The sequence below is a fragment of the Rhincodon typus genome, chromosome 35 (genome assembly GCF_021869965.1).
Source record: "Rhincodon typus isolate 14 chromosome 35, sRhiTyp1.1, whole genome shotgun sequence".
NCBI classification, from domain to species: Eukaryota; Metazoa; Chordata; class Chondrichthyes; order Orectolobiformes; family Rhincodontidae; genus Rhincodon; species Rhincodon typus.
The window spans coordinates 18,607,858-18,630,234 of NC_063366.1; the positions used below are offsets into that span (position 1 = coordinate 18,607,858).

Below are 22,377 nucleotides of genomic sequence, written 5' to 3' on the forward strand. Positions count from 1 at the left end.
TTCATCATGACTTTTAAAACCGCTATTAAATTTGCTCTCCACCAAGGCTCAGCTTCTCCAATCTAACCATGTTACTTAAGCTCATCATCCCAAGTACCACTCTTAAAACCTCTTTAAATAAAGTTTTCATGTTCTTCCTGAACAGCAGTGCCCAAAATTAGACAAGGTGCCAGGGTATTATAAAAAGGCTATTCCTTACATGCAAGTATCTGTAGGATTTCTGACTGTGGTTAATCGCAAACTCTATCCATATCAGGTACAGTGTCTAAACCCGCACTACCTCGGGTCCAAACATGGCTGGACAAAGAGCAAAGGTTTTGGCTTCTGACCATCTCCTCTGGGCTCAGGCAGGTCCCTTCAGCCGCATTCCCATTTGCCAGACTCTTGACCACTGATCCCCAACCCACAAGACAGGAGATTTCTGGAGACTTGACAGAAAATCTTTATATCCTGTTTAGCCACATGAGGTTCCAGAAGGCTGAAGAATAGCCAATGCTGTTCTCTTAAGGGCAGGAACGGGGATAATTCAGGAGATTATAGGACAGTGAGCTTTACAACAGAAATTACTGGAGAACATCAAGGACAGGATTTACTCACATGTGGAAAAGAATAGACTTATTAGGGACAGTCAGCATAACTCTGGGCATAAGAGGTCTTGTCTCAAGTTCAAATGAATTTTTTGAGGAAGTGACCAATATGATTAATGGAAGGTAGAGCAATATATGTTTTCTACATGGACTTTAAAGCATTTAACAAAATCCTTCCAAGATAGGCTGGTCCAGAAGATTAAATCACATGAGACCCACAGAGAGTTGGTAAGCTGGATACAAAATTGGCTTGGCCATAGCAGAGACGGTAGTTGTGAGAGGCGTTTTTCCGATTGGGGGTCTGTGACCAGAGGTGCTCTATAAGGATCAGTGTTGGGCCCTCTGTTTGTAATATGATTTGGATGTAGGTGGTCTGATGAGTAAGTTTGCAGACGGCACAAAAAATTGGCAGAGTTGTAGATAGTAAAGAAAGTTATCAAAGAATATAGCAGGATACAAGTCATTTGGAAAGTTGGGCAAAGAAATGGCAGATGGAGTTTAATCTGCAAAAACGAGAGGTGATGCTTTTTGCGAGGTCAAATGCAAGAGGAAACTCAGTAAATGGTAAGGCCCACAGGAGCTCTGATACACAAAGGGATCTTGAGGTCCAAGTCCCTAGCTCCCTGAAAGTGGCAATACAAGTGGATGACGTGATGGTGGAGGAGTATGGTATGTTTGCCTTCATCAGTGGGGCACTGAGCATAAAATTTCCAAGTCCTGTTGCAGCTGTACAAAACTTTAGTTTGGCCACATGAGTATTGTGGGGACTTCTAGTCGCCACGCTACAGAAAGGTCATGAAGGCTTTGGAGAGGGTGAAAAAGGTTTACTAGAATGTTGCCTGGATTGGCGTGTATTGGTTGTAAGGAGAGATTGGACAAACTTGGAATGTTTTCGCTACAGTATCAGAGGCCGAGGGGTGACCTGACAGAAGAATATAAACTTGAAAGGCATGGATAGTGGATAGTCAAAGTCTTTTTCCCAGGCTGGAAACGTCAACTACCAGAGGGCATAGATTTAAGGTGAGAAGGGGGAAAAAAGTGTGTTCAAGAGCATAGGAGCCTGGATCACACTGCCAGAAGTGGTAGAAGCAGATACGAATGTTTAAGAGGCACTTAGACATGCAAGAAACAAAGGGAAATGGACCATATGAATGCAGATAGGATTAGTTTAGAATAGCAATATGACTGGCATAGACATAGTGGGCCAGACAGCCTGTTCCTATGCCATAAATTTGACAAATCAAGAATCTGCCTCCAAGATGAAATCCTCCTCCATTCAAGAGTATTTCTCACAGCAGAAAGTAAGCCAGGCTACCCTGAAGCACAGCTGCAAGAAACTGAACCCAGGATTTGCTAAGTCTCTTCTCCTTCGGTCTGTGGGGTCAGCACAATCTTGATCAACATGAAAATGATCAACCATCATTTTAAATTTGGCTTTTCCTCCCCCCATAGTAACATACCCTGCCTACTGCTCATCCACATTTATCTGGGGTTGGGAATCCCTCCTCAGCTGACCAAGTAACTTTTCCGCTCCGAGGAATGGTCACCGGACCAGAAATGTTAACTCTTTTCTCCTCCACAGATGCTGCCAGGCCTGCTGAGCTTTTCCAGCAACTTTGTTTTTGTTCCTGATTTACAGCATCCGCAGTTCTTTTGGTTTTTTAACTTTTCTGCTGTCTTGGACGTTCCTTGTCTGTATGGCTCAATATCTTGCCAACTGTTGTAAACGTCTATTGAACTTTTTAATTTTTTTTCTCATAACAGCCAGACTTAAAACACCCCAAATGGAAGCTTGAGCCAGCATGAAACAAGGCATTTTTCCAAAGCAGGAGGCATGGCAAACTGCAGAGAACATAAATATAACTGTTTTTTCCACCAAAAATTAGTTCTGAAGTGGTGGCGGGGGGGGGGAAAGAGTCACTGGCCCTAAAACATTAACTCCGATTCTCTCCACAGATGCTGCCAGACCTGCTGAGATTTTTCAGCAATTTCTGTTTTTGATTCAAGTTTCCAGCATCTGCAATTCTTTCATTTTTTAAAAAAATATATTGGCATAAAGGCCCACTTTTGTTGCAAACAAATGAAAAAAAAAGTTTTTTTCTGTAGTTGGGAAGCAGGTACAGAAAGGACAGAAAAACAAGAGGGCATTTCAACTTGGGCAGGCCACAAGATTTATATGATGCCTAATGCCATCATTGACTTTAATGAAGAGAAAAATCAACTGCCAGCTTTGCATCCAATCCCATACAATTCCCAAAAGGCAAATCAGAGCCATGATATATCCCACATTTAAGAAAAAACCTAGAATCTGTTTTGTTTTGCCATCTCATTCCCACACACTTGTCCCAATGACCGGCATCTCTTCCAGTGTTCTTTGCAAGAAATGCTGCCCATGAAGTGATGGTTAAATGACAAACTATGCACAATGTCATGAAAACTCTACAAGTTCAATGTTATAATAATTTTGGATTATAAAATCAATATTGTAATAAGGTGCCAAAGCAAGTCAGTAGAGAACAAACTTGGAAAGCACCTTTCAAGATATCACAAGGGACCAATGAAGCACTTTTGAAGCGCACACACTATTGTATTCAGATCCACAAAGAGGATTGAGAAAAACCCAATGCCCATTTTTCCATGATTTTTGAAGGAAATGCTTTGGGGCATTTTGCAACAAACTACATTTGTGAGGCATTCAAGTCTCTAGATTGGGATCTGAGCGCATTAACTTTCTGGCTCAAACACAGTAGTGCTCCGATCAAAGCAAGTCTAATACCAGCTTCTAAAAAGCATCAAAATTGCAAGGTTTCAATTTCAAGTGCTGACTTTGCCTTGCAACTACAAATTACCACTCAGGAGAAAATAACTTACTTGCTGGCATCGGGTGGTGGGTATCTGTATGGTCCCTGTGGTCCATAAGGCGTAGGAAACGGTAAACCACAATATGGGGAATACATCTGAAAACAGCAAAATGACACAGGGGTCAAGGAAAGTGGACTAAGCAACTACTTGATTTTTAAGCCATTCAGACTAGTTAAAAAGGCAACTCTGACTTTTAGCAGTTCAAAGAAAAATGTAATGTGTTTGATAGTCTTTGTCATGACTCAGAGACATGTCAGAATTCTACAGCTGCATTAAAACTGAAATGCAGTTAGTTATAGATGCAAACCCAGCCATTTTGATGAATAGTGTACAGATTAATTTGTTTCCAATAGCTTCAAAGCAGGAATATGATTTCAGTGTCAGAACTTTCTGCTCTCCTTTAAACCAGTACCAGAATATTTAAATGTTCATCTGAACTGTCACAGCATTGCATTTTTCATGAAGTAGCATTCCCTCAGTCATATGCTGATACACCAGTGTTCAATTTCCAGAGTGAGGCTTGAATTGACAGCATTTTTACTTAGTACGAACTGAATCAAGCCAACACATGGTGATTCAAAACTGCAAGGATGGAGTGCTGGGACACAGCACTTAGCCTCACGCCAGCATGCTTAAGTTTTGACCAGCCACAGAGGAGCTGGATCAAATGAACAAAATGTTCACAACTGGCAAAATTGTTCCTTTGTGTGGAGTAATTAGAGCAGATCGCCAGCTGCTCTGACCTTTTACACAGTCCAGTCACAAAATGAACGAATAACAATCCACATACATCTGCGTACACATCTGAAAAAAACTGAATCAATCTAATTGCCAAGACGTTTTTCACAGGCAGGAACAGTGTGCAATGGCACCTGCCCCAACTCATAACTCCCTCAGGCTTTCTTTCTAGCAATCTACAAACTCTTAAATTCAAGCCTGGCATCAAACTTCAACTTCTTGTAGTAAGCAATGCTTTCCAAGCTTCTTGTTGTCGTCTTTACCCTGCATCTTAAATAATAGGTTTCAATTATAAGTGATAATGTTTTAGAAATAAACTTAATCTACTAGAATTTAAATTGTGAACTGCCTGTTGCCCCAAGAATGTCCATGGTGGTTTACTTGTGGCAAAGAATATAAGTATATCAATGGGTGTTCCTTTTAAACCAATACATTATCATTTAACCCACCACCCCCTTTTCACTATCATACAACCGTGATAGCCACAGTGCTGTGGCTTCGAGTAACAATCTGACTGATGGCCCATGGAAGTGAAATGGCCCAAGGTGATCTTGTAAAGGAGTTCTGGTCAGCAGTGAATTTATAGAGCGACTGCAAAATTTTGCAAGGTTTCCATCACATGTAAAAATGCTGAGATGCTCAACAGTGATGTCATTTGCTATGGGAATTTTGTCACTAAATATAAACTGGATCTTAAATGATACAGCTAGAATTGTCAGTCAAATCCGGTCTTCAAGAAGAGAGCTTTAGTTTTAAATGGGGGATACATTGTGAAGCAATGGAATATGGTTAACACCCATTAATTATTGAAAATAAGTTCCACTAGTTCAAAGGCGACTCCATATTAGTTATCAAAACAGAATAGCATTTTATGTGAACTACTGTCAACTGCAAGTTTTCCTACGATCCCCTTTGCCCAATTCTCAACTACTTACGAAAGCTGGCATCATCCCCCTAAATGGTGGAGGGTACGGTTGGGGAACTGCCTGCTGTGGTACACCGATCCCTGGTCTAGGTGGTTGTTCGGCCATCCTTGCAGTCACCTTCTGGTCGGCTGAGGATGCTGTAGAGCTTGCTGCTTCTTCTGGGCTTAGCTCTTTGGTTTCCCCCTCGATCAAAGAGCCACCCGGAGCACCCAAATTCCGCCCACCACCCTCCCTCCAGCTGGTCACATCTATGAGGGAAAGAAAAGCAAGAACGTTATCATAACCCTCAAAACACTGTTTTCATTTTAAATGGGAGTCTACCCCCACACAGGGCAGCATCTTTTTGTCAACCACTATAAGTCCCCTTGGGACTGTGTGTTTCAATAAGATCACCTTTCATTCTTTTAAGCTCCAATGGATATGGATCAGCCTTTTCAGCTCATTTTCTTTCCCTCCAAAAAGGAATCCCTTCATCCCAGAAGGAACTGGGTGAATCTTCTCTGCACTGCTTCTAATTCAAGGCTTTGGGCCAAGTGCTGGAAAATGGGATTAGCATGGATAGGTCAGCGCAGACCCAATTAGGCCAAAGCATCTCTTTTGTGCTCTGATTGCATGACTACAACTCTACTGAAGTTATACTCTTTCTTAAAATGAAACTAGTCTGAACAATACCCTAAACAAAGCAGCAAAATCCCCCTCTTTTAAAAAGGGCGATTATCCCTCAAATCAGGTGACAACATTCCATTTGTCTTCCTAAATCATTTGCAATAACTGCGTACAAATTTTTTTGTACCCAGATCCCCCTGTAGCACAGGTTTTGCAATCTCTCTTTTTAGATAATATGCTGTTTCATTGTTTTTCCTGCCAAACCGGACAAATTCATATTTTCCTACGTCCCACTCCATCTGCCAATCTTTTGCCCATTCAGACGATCTAAGTTCCTTTTGAAGGATCTTTACGTCCTTCTTACAATTCACTTCTTTTATCTGTCCGTTTGTCATCAGCAAATTTATTTCGTCCATATATTTGGACCCTTCATATTATTGATATTGACTGTAAATAATTAAAGCCCAAATACTGAACCCATTTACATTGACTCCATCTCCTGTTAACAAATTCTCTATCCGTGATAACGTAGGACCATAGGACTTAAGAGCAGATGTAGATTATTCAGCACTAAGCTCACCGTGCATTCAAAAAGCACTGTGGCTGATCCGATCATGGTCTCAATTCCATGATCTTGACTGCTCTCAATCCTAGACTTCCCTGTCTAATAACAACCTAACTCAGCCTTACAAAAAGTTCAAATGACAGTCTCCACTGTTTTCTGGACAAAAAAAAAATCCTGCAAACCAATGATTCTCAAATTCCAATCGCTGTCTTAATTTTAAAACCTTTTATACTTCAATACAGTCCATTAGTTCTAGTCTCTTTTACAAGGAGAAAAAGCTCCTCCATCTACACGTTCTTTGTATAAATTGAACCTCAACACAAGGTTTTCTCTCTGAAAATGGTCAGCCTGCATTCTCCTAAATAGAGCCAACTATCATTGAATCGTGATCTTAAGGCCATTAGCAATTTTCCAGTACCCCAAAAGTTACCATTCTACATATAGCCTATTACTGAGTCAGCAAAATGATCTGATTGTGGAGACTACCGTAGCTAAAGTCCTACGTGGTCACGAGTGGTAACCTTGGCCAATTCCCAGAGACAACTAAACCAAGATGTTTTGTAAGTTTGCAGATCTTTCTAGGCATTCACATTCTAGGCACCGACAGCATGCTGATTCTTCCCATTCATCTGTGGCATGGCACGTGAATCTTCGTTTCATAACAGCACCCTTCTTGGCTGCTTAGCTAAACCCAGCAACAGCAAAGAGAATGCTTAAACCCCCTGTTACCTCAGCTTTAGAAGTTGTATCAACAGTGCAGCTATATCAATACCTTTTTATCAAGACATAAAAGGAAGCCAGCAAGGGAAAGTGCATGAAATTTGATCTTTAGAATGACCTTCTCTCTCCACCACCCCTATCTGACAACAATTTGTACACCACATCTGTTATTCAGCTTGACAGAAACTGTAATTTCAGGTGTCTCTACAACGCCTTCCTCTAAAGATCACAGTCCTTGCTTTCAAAGCAGTCATGATTCACTTCTCAAAGAGATTCATGCTTAACAAACACCCCTTGAAGCAAAGGCAACCTGACCAGGTTTTCAGAAGTACAAGACAGACATGATAGCCTTGGTGTGGTCAAATGCAAATAAAGTTCAAAGTCAAAGTCAAAATGATGTTTGAAATATACAGGACATGCAACAGCTGCAAAACAGGAAAATGCATTAATAATGTTTCCAGTGTAGCTCACAGCTATGTTTGAATGAACTGTCTACATCAAAACCCAAGTCATTCTTACTTGTCAATTTGATGGTACTGTATGTTATCAGTTTCGTTCAGGATTCTGGTGCATAATGTCTTTTAAAAGGGAAAAATGCTATTGTATGGAGACAGCCAGTTCAGAGTGCAGACTATCACAATGTATTAATACAATAAATATTAAATGTTCAGGTGAAAATCTTGAAATAATCAAACCCAATATCTGAAAACATCAAAATGACCCACTTAGGAAGATACCCTAACTCAGACCTTCCATTGGCAATTAAGGATCAACAATAATTCTCACCAGTGTCACTCCTTTTTCCAAAGACTCCTTGTAAGAAACTCATGGCAAAAGCCTGCTTTCCTTAAAAAAAAATCTAGATGCTGCAGAAAATTAGAGGAGATGCTAGACTTTTATAATAAAAGTTCCTTTCATAGAATTTTACAGTACAGCAGCAAACCATTCAGCCAACGGCATCTGTATTTGAGACCAGCTGGTCTATTTCTATAGCCCTATCTCCGTCGCACTGTAGAACCAGCCCCAGTCTGTGAATAGATGGACAATGTCTGATTTGTTGCTTCTATATGGGCATCCATTGTTTGTACATCTCTGGAGCAACATAGTTTAGCAGACTGGCATAAAAACCTCACTTACCAATGATCACAAATAAATCCAATGTAGGTAGATCATAAAGACTCTAGAGTCTTTTCCACCAAACAACCATCTGTACCTTGGCTTCATTCACTCACCCTAGTTCTACAACTCCCTTGACTAACAAGATGAAGTTCAGTTTTGAAGGTTTAATTGATCCACGAGCCTCAACTACATGGGAGGGGGAAAAGTCTCAGATTTCGATTTCCTTCACAAGAAGGGTTTCCTCCTGGGATAAATGATCCTTTCTGTAATTTCAATTGTATAAGAAAACACCGAATTTCATTGCACAGCTGGAGAACACCCACTTGCTTTTTGGCTTCCCAAACTACCTCATCTCGTATTATAAAGCAAAGAAACAAAACAGTGACATCCTTGGAAAAAGCAGCACTTTGATTCTACATGACCAACTAGTTTCTTTAAAAAAAATTCAGAGCTCTAATGTAGCCATACTTTAAACTTTAAAAAAAATCCAAAAGCAAAAACATGTGCAATGGAGGAGAAATGCTTACTTTGAGGGCGGAGGCTTGGTCCTGGCCCATACGACTGATCTGCAATGTCCCTTTCTCTGCCAACTTTGTCCTGATCTCCAGCCGCTTGCAGGGTTGGAAATTCCTCGCGAGAGAATGGCGACTGTTGGTTTGATCCCTTTCCACCTGAATGCAAGAGGTTTTCACTTTTTAAAAAGCAAGTCCATCCAATAGCAAGTGAGTGTTCCACTTCCACAAACAAGCATTAATGTAGCCCTTTTCAAAGTTTTCCATACAACGAGTTATTTCAAAGAATCACAATGCTGCTGCACAGGAGGCAACCATCCGGCCCATTACGCCAGCGTCATATTTCTAAATTAGAGACATCCAGATACTTCCACTTCACTGCTCTCTGCCCGAGTGTTTTGGCAATTTCTCTCCAACTTTTTATCCAATTATCTTTTGAAAAAGATTGAGTCAGCTTTCACGACTTTTTCAGGTTCTTTGCATGACTGAAATATCCATATGCTAAGCTATGCTAACAATGTTCCATAAATAGCAATGAGACAAGCAATTAATTCACTTTTTGGTTCAGACTTGAGAGAGGAAGGAATACTGGCCAAGATACAGGAAAAGCTCTTTGTTCATGAAATAGTGCTGGGGAATCTTCAAACACCCAACAGCAAGGTCACACCTTAACTTATTTTCTGAAGGACCAGAATACCAATTAATACAGGAGTTGTCTTGTGTGTACAACATGCATCAACCAGATCATGCTGCAAGTCTCAATCTCGTACCTGAATGAAGCCAGAGGAGAATAAGCCAAGTAGGCACGTCACAAGCATAAATGGTACTGGTCTCAGAAAATGCAAGTACCAGTTTCAAGTCTCAAACAACATTTGTCTTCTACATTATCTTTAGTAGTATTAGAAGATAGAGGCTTCAAACCAGCAGTTGATACTTTGAACTGAAGTTGGGCAACTTTATATTATTTTGAACAAACAGCACCAATATAGGGGTCAGTTCTTAATATTAGATGGGCTAACAATTTCCTTGGAAATACAAAACAGGAGACTTGGGCTATTCAGCCCTTCAAGCCTGCTCCATCATTCATTATTATCATGGCTGATCATCCAACGCAACAGCATATTCCTGCTTTCCATCCGTATCCTTTAATCTCAGAAAATGTTTTGGCCTGGACAGTTTTCTATAGTAGCAAATACTACAGGCTCACCATTCTGGGGAAAGAATTACACCCCATCTCAGTCCTAAACAGTACAGCTCTATCCTCAGCCTGCGACCCCGCTTCTAGACTCCCTGATATCAGGAATATCCTTCCAACTACCCAATCTAGTTCTGTTAGAATTTTATAGGTTTAATGACTTCCTCCATCATTCTTCCAACTCCAGCAAATAAAATCTTAACCAATTCAACCTGTCCTCACGTCAGTTCTGTCATTCCAGGAATCAGTCTGGTAAACCTTCGCTACACTCCCTCTATAGCAAGAGCAGAAAAGGAGACAAAAATTGGACAAATATCCCATGTGTGGTCTCACCATAGCCCTGCATAACTGCAGCAAGATACCCCTGCTTCTGGCCTCAAATCCTCTTGCTATGAAGGCCAATATACTGTGCGCCTTCTTTACTGCCTTCTGCACCTGCATGCTCACTTTTAACAATCGGTGTACGAGGACACCCAGGTCTCATTGTACATTACTCTCTCTCATGAGCCAGATAATAATCTGCCTTCTTATTTTCACTATCAAGTGGATAACCTCACATTTATCCCCTTATCTGCCATGCCTTTGCTCGTTCAGTTTGTACAAACCAAAATGCAACGTCTCAGCATCCTCCTCACAGCTCACCCTCCCACCCAGCTGTGTCACTGGCAAATTGAGATATTACTTTTAGTTTCCCCAACCAACCAATCATTCATATATTGTGAATAGCTGGAGTCCTGGCACAGATCCTGGCTATATTTCAATAGTCACTGTCTTCCATTTTGAAAAAGACCTGTTTATTCCTACCCTTTGCTTTTTATCTGCCAACCAGTTCTCTAACCATCTCAGTACATTAGGCCCAATCCATGCGCTGTAACTTTACATACTAATTCTTTTGTGGGACTTTGTCAAAAGCCTTCTAAAAGTCCAAATAAACCACATCCACTGGCTTTCGTAATCAATTCTACTAATTACATCCTCGAAGAAATCTGGTAATTTGTCAAGCGTGATTTCTCTTTTGTAAACCCACAATGACCAGCTGATCCGACCACCATTTTCCAAATGCTCAGCTCTTAATCCTTTTATAATGGAATCTAGCATTTTGTCCATTACTGATTACAGGTTGACTGGTCTATAAACTCTTGGTTCGCTTTCTGCCTCCCTTCTTAAATACTGGGTATAGTGAGTATAGAGTCTTGGAAGATGACCAATATATCTACTATTTCTAGGGTCACTTCAACTACCTGGGATGTAGGTTATCAAGGCCGAGGGATTTATCAGCCTTGAATCCTATCAAATTCCCCAACACCGTTTCCCTACAAACAGATTGCCTTCAGTATCTCCCTCTCACTAAACCCTGTGTTTCCCAATATTTCTGCGACTTTACCTGCGTCCTCCTTTAATGAGTACAGGACCAATGTATTTATTTAGTCAGTCAGCCATTCCCTTGTTCACCACTACAAATTGCCTCTGACTGTAAAGATATTTAGCTTAATCTTTCTCTCTTCATATACCTATAGAAACTTATAGCCAGTCTTTATGCTCCCCGCAAGCTAACTCTTGCTCTCAATTTTCTTTTTAAATTAATCCCTTTGTTCTTTGTAGAGGAATGCTAAACTACTCCCACTGCTCGTGTTGTTTTTTGACCAATTTGTATGCACCTTCCTTGGATCTAAGAGTCATAGAGCTGTACAGCATGTAGTTTCTCCAATTTCCCTTGTTAGCCATGCATGGCCACCATTCTTGTACTTTTGCTCTGGACAAGAATGAACAATTGTTGCAGTTCACTCATGCATTCTTGGATGCTAGTCACAGAATCAACTAACTCACTTCATCTTGGTGGAGAATTCTATATTACGGTTCCTCATTCCCAAGGGACCTCAGCTAGACTGTCAAATTCTTCCTTTCTCATTGCATAATACCCAGTCTAGGATGGCCTGTTCTCTAGTTAGTTCCTCAATATATTTGTCTATAAAACCATCCCATATATACTCCAGGAATTCCTCCTCTGCTGTATAGGCACTAATCTGATTTTCCCCAATCTCTATACAGATAAAAGTCACTCAATTACAAATATCTCTCTCTATTGCATGCACCTCCAGTTTCCTGCTTAATGCAGTTTTGGGGTCCACACACAACCCCTACTAATTCCTTTTGCCCCTTTTGTTTCTCATACATAAACCTGTGGGGTCAGACTTTCCTGATAGATGCACTTTTTGAATAGGTCCATGGAACTACATTTATTTTAACGTAAAGGTAGTTATTTCAAAAAAACGAGTACTCACCTTAACACCAAGCAACATAGCCACTATAATAAAACCAGCCAATCAGGTCACAACACTGACATCACAATAGCATCTCTGATCAGATTATTTCAGTTATTATTTCTAGTTTAAAAGAAATATTAAGATGCACAAGCTGTATTAAACACTCTTTCAATTCTTGAATTGGACAACACAGAGACTTAAGACTGTTCACTTCTAGGGCCAAGGTTCATAGCCATCTGACAAAATCTGTACTAATCTTCTACCTTACTCAAGAGTGGCAAAGGATAGAGGAAAAATGGTCCAATAGAAGACAAACCTGAGTTTGGGAAGAAAACTAGAAAACTGCTGTGCATTTCACGAGCCTGTGCCCGACCAACGAAGTGTCACACTGGCAAGTATTCCACTGCCAGCATGTCGTTTAAGAATTCTACACTCAAATGTCTTTTCATCTATCTTTGGGGTCTAGTTTAAATCCAAACCCCAACGAAACTACGTGTCCTTCATTATTCTCGGAATCAATTTTACTGGTGTAGGCACAAACCCTAACCTAACCTATCTGTACATGGCCAAAAGGCCTGTCATGCAATCTGCTGATAATGCAAAATAAGGTAATGAAGGTGGAAATAGAAGAAATTCCCAGTACAGCAACGGGCACACCTCAAGGCTACACAGTGCTGTCGCCAACCTTTGCCAATACCCGAGCAGAGCAACTCAGCTGAAATCAGATGTCATCAAATGAGTTAATAAAGTGAAATATTCAATTCTCAATTCCCCCAATTGAAACTTGGAACATTTAACACACTGCATAGATATACTGCAGACTGTCATGATCAAAGTTGAACTGAATTGTTCCCTTTGCAAGCAGTATTTTGACAGGTTGATTTAAACTCACCATCTCCTTGTGCACCATGTGTAACACTCGCCTGTGCCCATGATTTTGTTCCGCTTTGTACTGAAGGGGTGGCCTGTAATTAACAGAAATAAATAGGCAATTGATCACCATCAGAAATTTTGTTTGGTCAGCAAGTGCTTTCAGCATACCTTGGAATCGACAAGTCATTTGCTCGCAGGCTATAGAGATAGTTGGGCAGATATCCAAAGATGCAGTTACAATATTGAGACTGGGGCTGGGGGAGAAGCACAAAAGATATCGATGGTCTATTTGGGGATTTTACAGTATAGGGAACACCCTTTAAGCCCATGCTCTCTGGAGAAAAGAGCTGGTACAATCCACCAGCTCCCTGCAATTCTTCCCTTCAATACATCTCCAATTCAATTTTGTAAGTTACCAGTCAATCTATATTCAGCAAATTCCAAGTCAGCATAATTCATTCTGTAAACAAACATCTTGCTTCCCCTTGACACCTTCAGACATTCTATTATATTTTTATGGTCCAGCTATTGTTTCCATGGTGAGAAGATCAATGTATCAATTAACCCTACCCTAATCTCCTGCTTCCTCCAAAAAACACAAAAAAAATTCTAATGCCTCCAGTCTTTCTACAAGCCGCTCATCTCCAGACTCAGACAACATCTTGGTGCGCTGTCCCCAAGACAGAAGCAAAAATAAAGGACACGGTCTTAAAAAAAGGGAAGGGGCAAGCGATTTTTTTTGTAAAGCAAGAAACTTTAAGGCAGTATATAGACATAGGCCAAGTGGGAAAAAAAAAAATCTATGAAAGTTCACGAGGATCCACAGCCCTTTAGTATGGATTTAGCAATCTTAAACAACATCTTATAAAAAAAAATTAAACAAATTAGATTACGTACAATCTAAGTTTATATAAGCCCAGTTGTGTATGTGCAATGCTGATACCATAGTGCATCCTTTGGCATAGCTTGGCAAATAATGAAGCAATTCTGTCAGCAACTATTCAGAAACACAAAATAAAAGTCGCATTAAGCTATAATCTTTTGAAATAGGATTGAAACATAAAAGAGAATAATTCCAGCACAGAGGTGGTCTTTAGGCAGTCTCTGAAGGAGCAATTTCACTTGAAGTAACTCCTACCTCTGCATTTTCCTTTGATCCTGCACTTCCTCCCTCCTCACCCAACTTTTTCAGACAACAATCCAATTCCTTACAAAAGCCCTGCTTCCACCATACTAAGGCAGAGAATTGCAGATCTTAAGCACTTGCTACTCAGGGTTGCCTAGTAAATAATGTCATTAGGTAGTAACCATGCCCAATTTTCTTTCAACCTTATTATAGCAAGAAAAACCACACAGTCTCAACTCTTCCAATTCAACAACAAAAACTGAAATTTCTCATCCTTGGAACCATTCTCATGAATCTTTTCCTGCTCCCACACCATCCTTCTTAAAGTGCAATGTTCAGAAATGGACAACATACAACATCTGCTCCGAAAGTTGTTTACTGGACCCGAAACGTTAACTCTGCTTTCTCTCCATAGATGCTGCCAGACCTGCTGTCTTTCTCCAGCAATTTGTTTTTGTTTCTGATTTCCAGCATCTGCAGTTCTTTGGTTTTTTTTGGCAACATACTCTAGTTAAGAATGAAACAAAGTTTAATACAAATTTAGCAACTTCATTGCTTGCACACTCTTCACCTTCAATGATAATACCCAGGAAGTTGTATGCTTTGTTAACCGCTCTTTCAATCTTACCTGTCACCTTCAATGATTTATGCATATTTACACCCAGGTCCCTCTGCTCCTGCACCTCCTTGTGCACTTATTTTATGCTGCCTAACCGTTTCATTTCTCTCTTCCATTCATTAAATTTCATCTGTCACTTGCCCCCCTCATTCATCAGCCTGTCATCTTGACTTTTTATACCTTTTCTTGAACAAGGGTCTAACATTGAAAATTCTGTAGTTCTCTGGCACCCCAAGTGAGTTTAAGGAAGACTGATTAATTATAATTAGTGCCTCCACAATTGAGACACAGTTTCCTCAGTATACGTGTTCACTTGGGTGGCTTGCAGGGAGGAAGAAAGGAATAATGAGAAGACAGTGAGGGGAAGAACATCCCTGATGTATGGCAAAACAAAAATACCAGATATGCTACCGGCAGTCTCAACAATAGCCACAAACTAATACAATCACAAACTCAAATCACAAGTACCACCCACCTCCTGTGGAGCTGCTACCACTGCTGTTGCTGCTGCTGGACGTTTCAGCTGACTGGAGCCAGACGTCTGTGAAGCCGGCGGCAGCTGCAATTCCGGCTGCTGAGCTGTCGATGCATCGGTACTGAAAATAATGAAGGACAATGTTGAAGTGCTGAGTACAGGTTTTCATCCACCACAGACTTCATCACTCAAAATTGTAGAGGAAGGAGAAACAGAAAATACACCATTAAAAAGGCGGCGGGGGGGGATCAGCCAAGGTTTAAATTATGATTACCAAGATTGAACATGAACTCAAACAGGTACTCAACACTGGAGAATGCACCAATGGCCAAGGAAAAAAAAAAATGTATGGAGTCAGGGTCAGAAATGCAGTCACAAGGGGAGATGTAACAGATAGAAATATCTACCGTCTATCCTTTTAAGACCTGAGAGCAGCAGTGACCCATCAGCAGCAAGGACTGGCGATGAACAAAGACCAGGTTCAGACAGATTCCACATCGTTGCAGAATCTCTGGAGACAGGGCACAGGCCTCTTAAGCAGTCTAGTATACTAAATGCCCAAAAGAGACTCACTCACCCTCATTGCAGTTGTGGCCAATTTTTGCTGTACACAATGACTCTGAGAAAGAGTCATTCATGTCCCCTTGTTTGAGCAGTGACATCGCAAAGCTTCTGGCCCTTCATATCTTAGCTGGTGGGAGGAGAAGTAGGTGCTGCTGCTGCCAAGAGGAATGTACCTTGATGTTTAGCTTTGAAATGATAAGCTGCACATTGCTTTCATGAAATGTGCATCCTACTCATCCCCACTGCCCAGTAACAACATAGATGATTTGATGTCAATGCATAAAACTGGGATGCACAAAATAGCATTGGTGCAATTAGGGCAGTAAAGTTGATATTATGAAGTTGGAAATAAGCAGTCTTAGTGATGGCAGGAATGAGAGATGAAAAGCTCATCTTAGGATCGAATGCACCATTCAAGATTTTTAACAACTGGCTTAGCCTCGGGTGTTCTCAGAGAGACTGAGAAGAGTTGTAGTTAGGAAACAGACAGAAGTAGTGCTGGTCTTATTAACTGATGGGAGAAAACCCATAGGACAGGTTTACTTTTTGGGTGGGATGCAAATGGTACTGTCCTGCCAACAAGGCTGTACAAAGTGAAGCCATTCAAAAAGAGATTGGATGGATCCTCAAGATAAATAAGTTTATTGGCAATTGGACTGTTCCACAGAGACCTGGCATGTACTCTGTGCTTGTATAGCCCTCTTCATATTTACATGACCCTCTGGCTAGTCTATTAGTTGCAGGGCAACGTCAAACTTGGAGCTCAAGAGTCTTGCTGTAGGAAAGGATGATTCAGGGGAGCTTAAGGGAAGGGCCTTTGCAAAAAATCAATTCAGTTTGAAGGGATTCCATTTTGAAGAGCAAATCAAACAGCACACATTACTGTTTTAAAAAAAAGGTTGATAGTACAGGTAGTGTTGGTGATGAGAGTTTCACATTTAAGACAAACATTTGATATAAATCTCCTTCTTCACTTTGAAGTATTAAACATGTCCTTTCAACTTCAATCCCAACAAAATGGCCAGGTTCAGCCATGTCATTGTGATGAAAAGGTAACATATGTCAACTTTTTAAAAGTTAGGATTTTAAACTAGTGATATATGGGTGGTCGTCAATAACTTTTAAAATCCGTTCACAAAATAACTCAGTTGTTCAAGAATCATAAAATTTTACACTAGTATGGTAAGGCTGCAAGAACCCTGGCATGCTAATGAAAGAGTGCTTATACAGAGGAGAAAGAGCACTAGACCATTAGCTGAAAATCTTAGGATGAGCAAGTTTTTTTTAAAGTAAAGTAAAGTTTATACTGGAATCTGATTTGTTCAGTAGCAATATCAGCTGGGATCATAACAGCCACCACAATGGCACATCATGATTAAACTAAGAAGAAGAAACCAAAAGATTCAAAATAATACCGGAGTGGTTTGGGAAGATGATGATTAAACTAATGCAGACATAAAACCTCAGCTGTACATGCAACTACTCATGTCAGCACTTCCCAATTTCATTAAGCAAAGACAATGCGACAGTAGTATAAGTAAACTGAACTGCACAAAATCAACCACAAACTATGAATAATGGGGCATAAAAAGAAACTGAAGAGAAATCTAACAAATACTGGCATGATTTTTCACCCTTTTGCCCCGATACAAAACAGAACACAAAACTGCAATTAAACTTCAGGTCACTTAGCTCAATTGGAATTATGCATAATGGAAGAGAAATGCGATAACAGAATTTTGTATCGTCTTAACCTAGACCTGAGCCAAAGGATGAAGAACAGACGTATACACACACACACACACACACACACACACACACACACACACACACACAGAGGCTAAGCCAGTACTTAAATTCCACCCTAACTTCTGCAAATCTTTCCCCAACTGTAGGCATCAAATAAAGCCTCAATTCCTTTCTTCTCCATATACTCGCTCAGTTGTTCCTTAAAAGCATCCACACTATTTGCTTTAATCCACTTGTGGCAGCTAGTTCAACAATTTTACTACTCAGTGGTTAAAGAACATTTTTCTGCATTCCCTACTGGATTTCTTGGTGACTATCTTATATTGATGGTCTCTAGTCATGCTGTACCCCACAAGATGAAATATTCTCTCAAGATCTAAGTTTTCAAAACCTTTCATAATTTTAAAACTCCTGTCTTTGATCATTGAAGCCCTCTTTTCAAATGCAGCTCAATTGATCACTTCCTAATACCTCATACCCAAGTATTTCTGGTACATTCCTGTAAATCACCTCTGCACGGTCTCCAAAGTAGATTTTAACAATACAGTGATCAAGGCTGCACACTGTGGTCTAACCAACATTTGATATAGGGGTTTAAGTTTTCCTTTCAAGTCTATCCCTAGAGAAAAGAAGCCTAGTGTTTGTTACGCCCTTACTAACCTGCAACGCAAGACTGCAATAAGCAGTTGTTATATTCTTGGATCCCTTTATTCCTCTAACCCACCCTGACTTGCACCTTCCAAGTAATAAGTGACATCCATATTCTTCCTACCATAATGTAAGACTCCATTTATCAGCATTGAATTTCATTTGCTGACTAATTAACTTGCATAACGAAGAAACACCACCATGAAATCGTACATTTGATATATACAATCCTAGTTTGTTTGCTAAACCAAAGTCCCAAGTCATGTTCTGGGGATCCTTGCTCAAATCCTGTCACACAGATGGCAGACTTTTAATTCTAGATTTTTATTGAATTCAGAGTCTAATGACCATGAATCCATTTTTGATTTTTGGAAAAACTCATCTGGTTCATTAATGCTTAGTTTTGGGGAGGAAAACTGCTGGCCTTACCCAGTCTGGCCTGCACGAAACTCCAGATCTGCCAAAATATGGTTGACTCTTAACTGCCTTCTGGGCATTTAGGGATGGGCATTACATGCTGGCCTAGCCAGCAATGCCCTCATCCCACAGCTGAATATAAAAAAGGTCAATAGCCATGGTCTCCACACTGATCCTTGTTCAAAACAGATGTGTCACCTGTCACTAACTACACTTGACTCCGACATTTGGATCGCTCTTGAAACCAAACTATCAATCTATTCAACATCTGGTCCTTTGCATCCACATTCTCTAATCGCATTTATTAGTCCATTATGGCATCTCATTGAAGGCCTTGTGAGAACCGATACGAGCTTTGACAATGCTATGGCTTTAAGAGGTCAGAAATCAGACGACACCAGATTATAGTTCAACAGGTTTATTTGAAATCACAAGCTTGGAGTGTTGGACCTTCATCAAGTGATTTCAAATAAACTCATTGGACTATAACCTGGTGTTGTCTGATTTCTGACCTCATCTACCCTAGTCCAACACCGGCACCTCCAAATCATGGCTTTAAGAGTGCATTTTATCCATTTTGAGATGTTTTAAGGCAGGGTGCTGAGCTGTATATTTCAATACAAAAAAAGTAAAAAGCTGAGGCCTTGGGTTTGTTTTTAAAAGTTGGAACATAGAAGCAGCCTGAAATGGGTGGGGTCAAGTTCCTCCTGACCCAAGATTTTTAGTTTTAGCTTTCAGTAGTATCTCTTCTTGCTACACTCTCTCTCTCTCAATTTTCTCAATGGCTTTTTTCCTCTTGGACTGGAGAATTGCATGAGATAGTCTATTTTACTGAATTTGCCTTTGCCAAGGGTGTGTTTATGGGCTGTTACTATTTTTGGAACAGTTACTGTCTCGTAGCTAAATAAATTTATTATTCTGTTGAATTTTCCAATAGAGTTAAGTTGTCCCAATTTCTTCTTTTTGTTTTGTTTTAACTATAGTGTATGAATAAAGTCCGCTTTGCTTCAAATCTGGTAGTTTGTCCGATTGAATTGCATCTGGAATGCCATGCCTGACACTTGCCTTTAAAATAAGTAATTAGCCTAGACCCTACGTTCTTGTTATGTTTTGAGGGGGTTTTGGTCTGGTCTGTAAGAGCCTAAAAAAATTGATCACCTTTTTAAGACAGGTTACGATACACCTCTGGGTTAGATGGTAGTTGAACTCCAACCGACAAAATCTAAAGCTGCACAATTCAGACCCAATTAAGCCTGGCTGCAACAGAAACAGTGGACTGCGTTTTAAAAGAGAGCTCCAAAGTGGTTTAGTTTTTATAAAAATTACCTGCCATTGTTCAATTTGCTAGTGTGGAAGACCAAAATGGCAATGGTGTAAAAGGTGAAGCTTGTACTGTTGCACAAAACAAATCACAGATACTGGATGGATTGGCTGTCCACACACTACAACGGGCAGTCCCCAAAGACAATAAAACCTCAGGCAATCCTAATTGCTTACCCCATTACTGCACAATTCTTCAGTGAGTTTTGTTTGTAAATTTTTCAAACGCAGCAACAAATACTTGTCATCAAGCAAACTGGAGATCATAACTTATCATGGTTCAAACATAAATTTTAAAGATTGGGAAGGAGCAAGTGGCCATTTCACCTGCAATACTATTTCAACCTAAAATCACAAGTCAAATTCCAGAGAAGTAGAAAAAGAATCAGAACAGATACTTGCTATTTCCTGCATTATAGCTTCTAAGAAAGTAATTCCTAGGCTATTCGAGCTCCACTGCTTTCACAGAAGCCAACTTAACATGTTAACTGATGTTTGAGAAGCAGCATTTCCCAATGCAAGTCCCAAATCTGTCATTTGCAAGTTTAAACATGTCTCACCTCTTGGTACTGACAATTGTTTACTTGGAAAGAAAATAGGACTAACCAAAAACATTTGCAGAAACTAGCAAGAGATAAACTCACAAAAACAAAGATGGACCAGGTAAAAAAAGTGGGAAAGGTCTTGACTTGAAGCATTAAAAAATGAAGCTTTCAAGACTATAAAGATAACTAACGTGACCTAATTATTCACTATATCAAAAGAGGTCATGTATGAGGCAGTGCAAATGAAAAAATTAATATGTCGGGAGCAAATGTATTCCAGAAAATTATTGCTTAGGTGAGGAAAATGTAATTAGGCAGCCAGCACATTAAAGGCACTTCGGTCCCGCCATACAGATAGAAGGAAATGAGAGATACAGCGATAAGATTGAAAGTAGGACTGGTCAAATAAAGACAGCCTCAGATGGGGCTTATCGTTCTTTTCCTGCTCCAAACACCCATTCCGATCCTTCGTCGTTCTGCGAAAGGGTGATAAACTGATGGTAAGATTCCGACACAATTTGAGGGTTTAAAAAAAGGTACTGAAAACTGGCTACAGAGTGTCATCCATTATGCATTAATATCATGTAAACAAGAACTTGGCACAGCCACAAGTCATAACACTGAAGGGCAGTGCATGTAGCCAAAACACTTACCTCTTTTGGTCTTGTGATTCTTGCTTGCTTGCCCATCCTGTTCCGTCTTTTGGTACTAAAGAAATATTGGGGTCATTGCCTTTATTTTCTGCTTTTAAACTTGGTAGGTTTGCAGGGGGTGGCATGCGCCGAGCTGCGGCAACTTTACCGAGACTCTGCAATCCATGACGTGCGGTGACTGGCAAAAAAAGAGAGAAAACAAAATAAATTTAATCAAACTTATAACAGCTGTCTTGCAAGGAATCATTACAGTGGAAGTAAACTGTAAAGACAGTGGAAAAATTTCAGATGTGAGCTTCTGTACAGAATACCAACTTGCACCATCATGTTCCAGTGGTAACTTTCACCAAAAAGGTTGCACCTTTACTCAAAAATAGGTTAATGGAAAGCTAGTCCAAACAACAAAACAGCAGTCTAATCAATAGTGCTCCTTTTAAAAATGGAAAGTTCATAAAATTTTGCCTCAAATCCCTTTTTGTTTGAAAAGTCTGTTGACTTCAAACAGTGCTTTCCCTTCAAGTCTCAACAGCATCTGCAGTGCCTGGTTTATGCCAGAGGCATGGAGAATGGGAATGATTCAGACTTAATCTGGGTTTCTGTTGAGTTGGCCAATCTCAGGAATTCAAAATAGAGATACTTTGCTTAAAGAAAAGCTATTCTAGGATTTTCCCCAAATCCAACTACTCCACAGAATGAAAAACTGCAGGAAGCAGAAGTCTACCTAACACACAGTTGAGTACAGTAACGTAATAAACAAGTTCCAATGCAGCGATATGCCAAGTATATCTCAATGACTGGCAGCACAGTGGGTAGTACTGCTGCCTCACAGTCCCAGGGACCCTGGTTTGAATCTAGCCTCAGGCAACCATGTATGGAGTTTGCACATTCTCTGCATCTGTGTGGGTTTCCTCCCACAATCCAAAGATGTGCAAGTTAGGTGGATTGGCTATGCTAAATTGTCCATAGTGTCTAGGGTGGGAAATGCAGGGACAGGGTGGGATGCTCTTCGTGTGGTTGGTGTGGACTCGATAAGCCAAATGGCCTGCTTCAACACAGTAGGGATTCTATGATTCTATTATTCTACAATAACAAACAACATTTCTTATTGATCATTCAAAGCTGGCACATGCAGCTTGCGCTCAACCAGCCCATGCCAGCAAGCCTCAAAAGTACATCAACCATTCGATGTGATTCTGCTATTGGAACTCATTTATTAATGAATCGAGTCTGTGTTAAGAGCTTTCACTGGAAACCAAATTTAAGATTATCAGCTGGGCTGCCATTGTAATGATTT

The 22,377-nt window shown here is 40.2% G+C and overlaps 1 protein-coding gene across 1 annotated transcript in view; it reads right to left on the reverse strand.

Annotated features, from left to right (window-relative positions):
- The window catches only part of LOC109921534 (protein PRRC2A-like), a 94,892-nt gene that overhangs the window by 28,562 nt on the left and 43,953 nt on the right, over positions 1–22,377 (reverse strand). Inside the window, exons 3-8 of the mRNA XM_048616660.1 lie at positions 21,084–21,261; positions 15,188–15,308; positions 12,987–13,059; positions 8,651–8,794; positions 5,123–5,361; positions 3,459–3,544 (exon numbers count right to left, since the gene is read on the reverse strand). Coding sequence (XP_048472617.1) covers positions 3,459–3,544; positions 5,123–5,361; positions 8,651–8,794; positions 12,987–13,059; positions 15,188–15,308; positions 21,084–21,261 — 841 coding nt within the window. The remainder of the gene's footprint in view (positions 1–3,458; positions 3,545–5,122; positions 5,362–8,650; positions 8,795–12,986; positions 13,060–15,187; positions 15,309–21,083; positions 21,262–22,377) is intronic.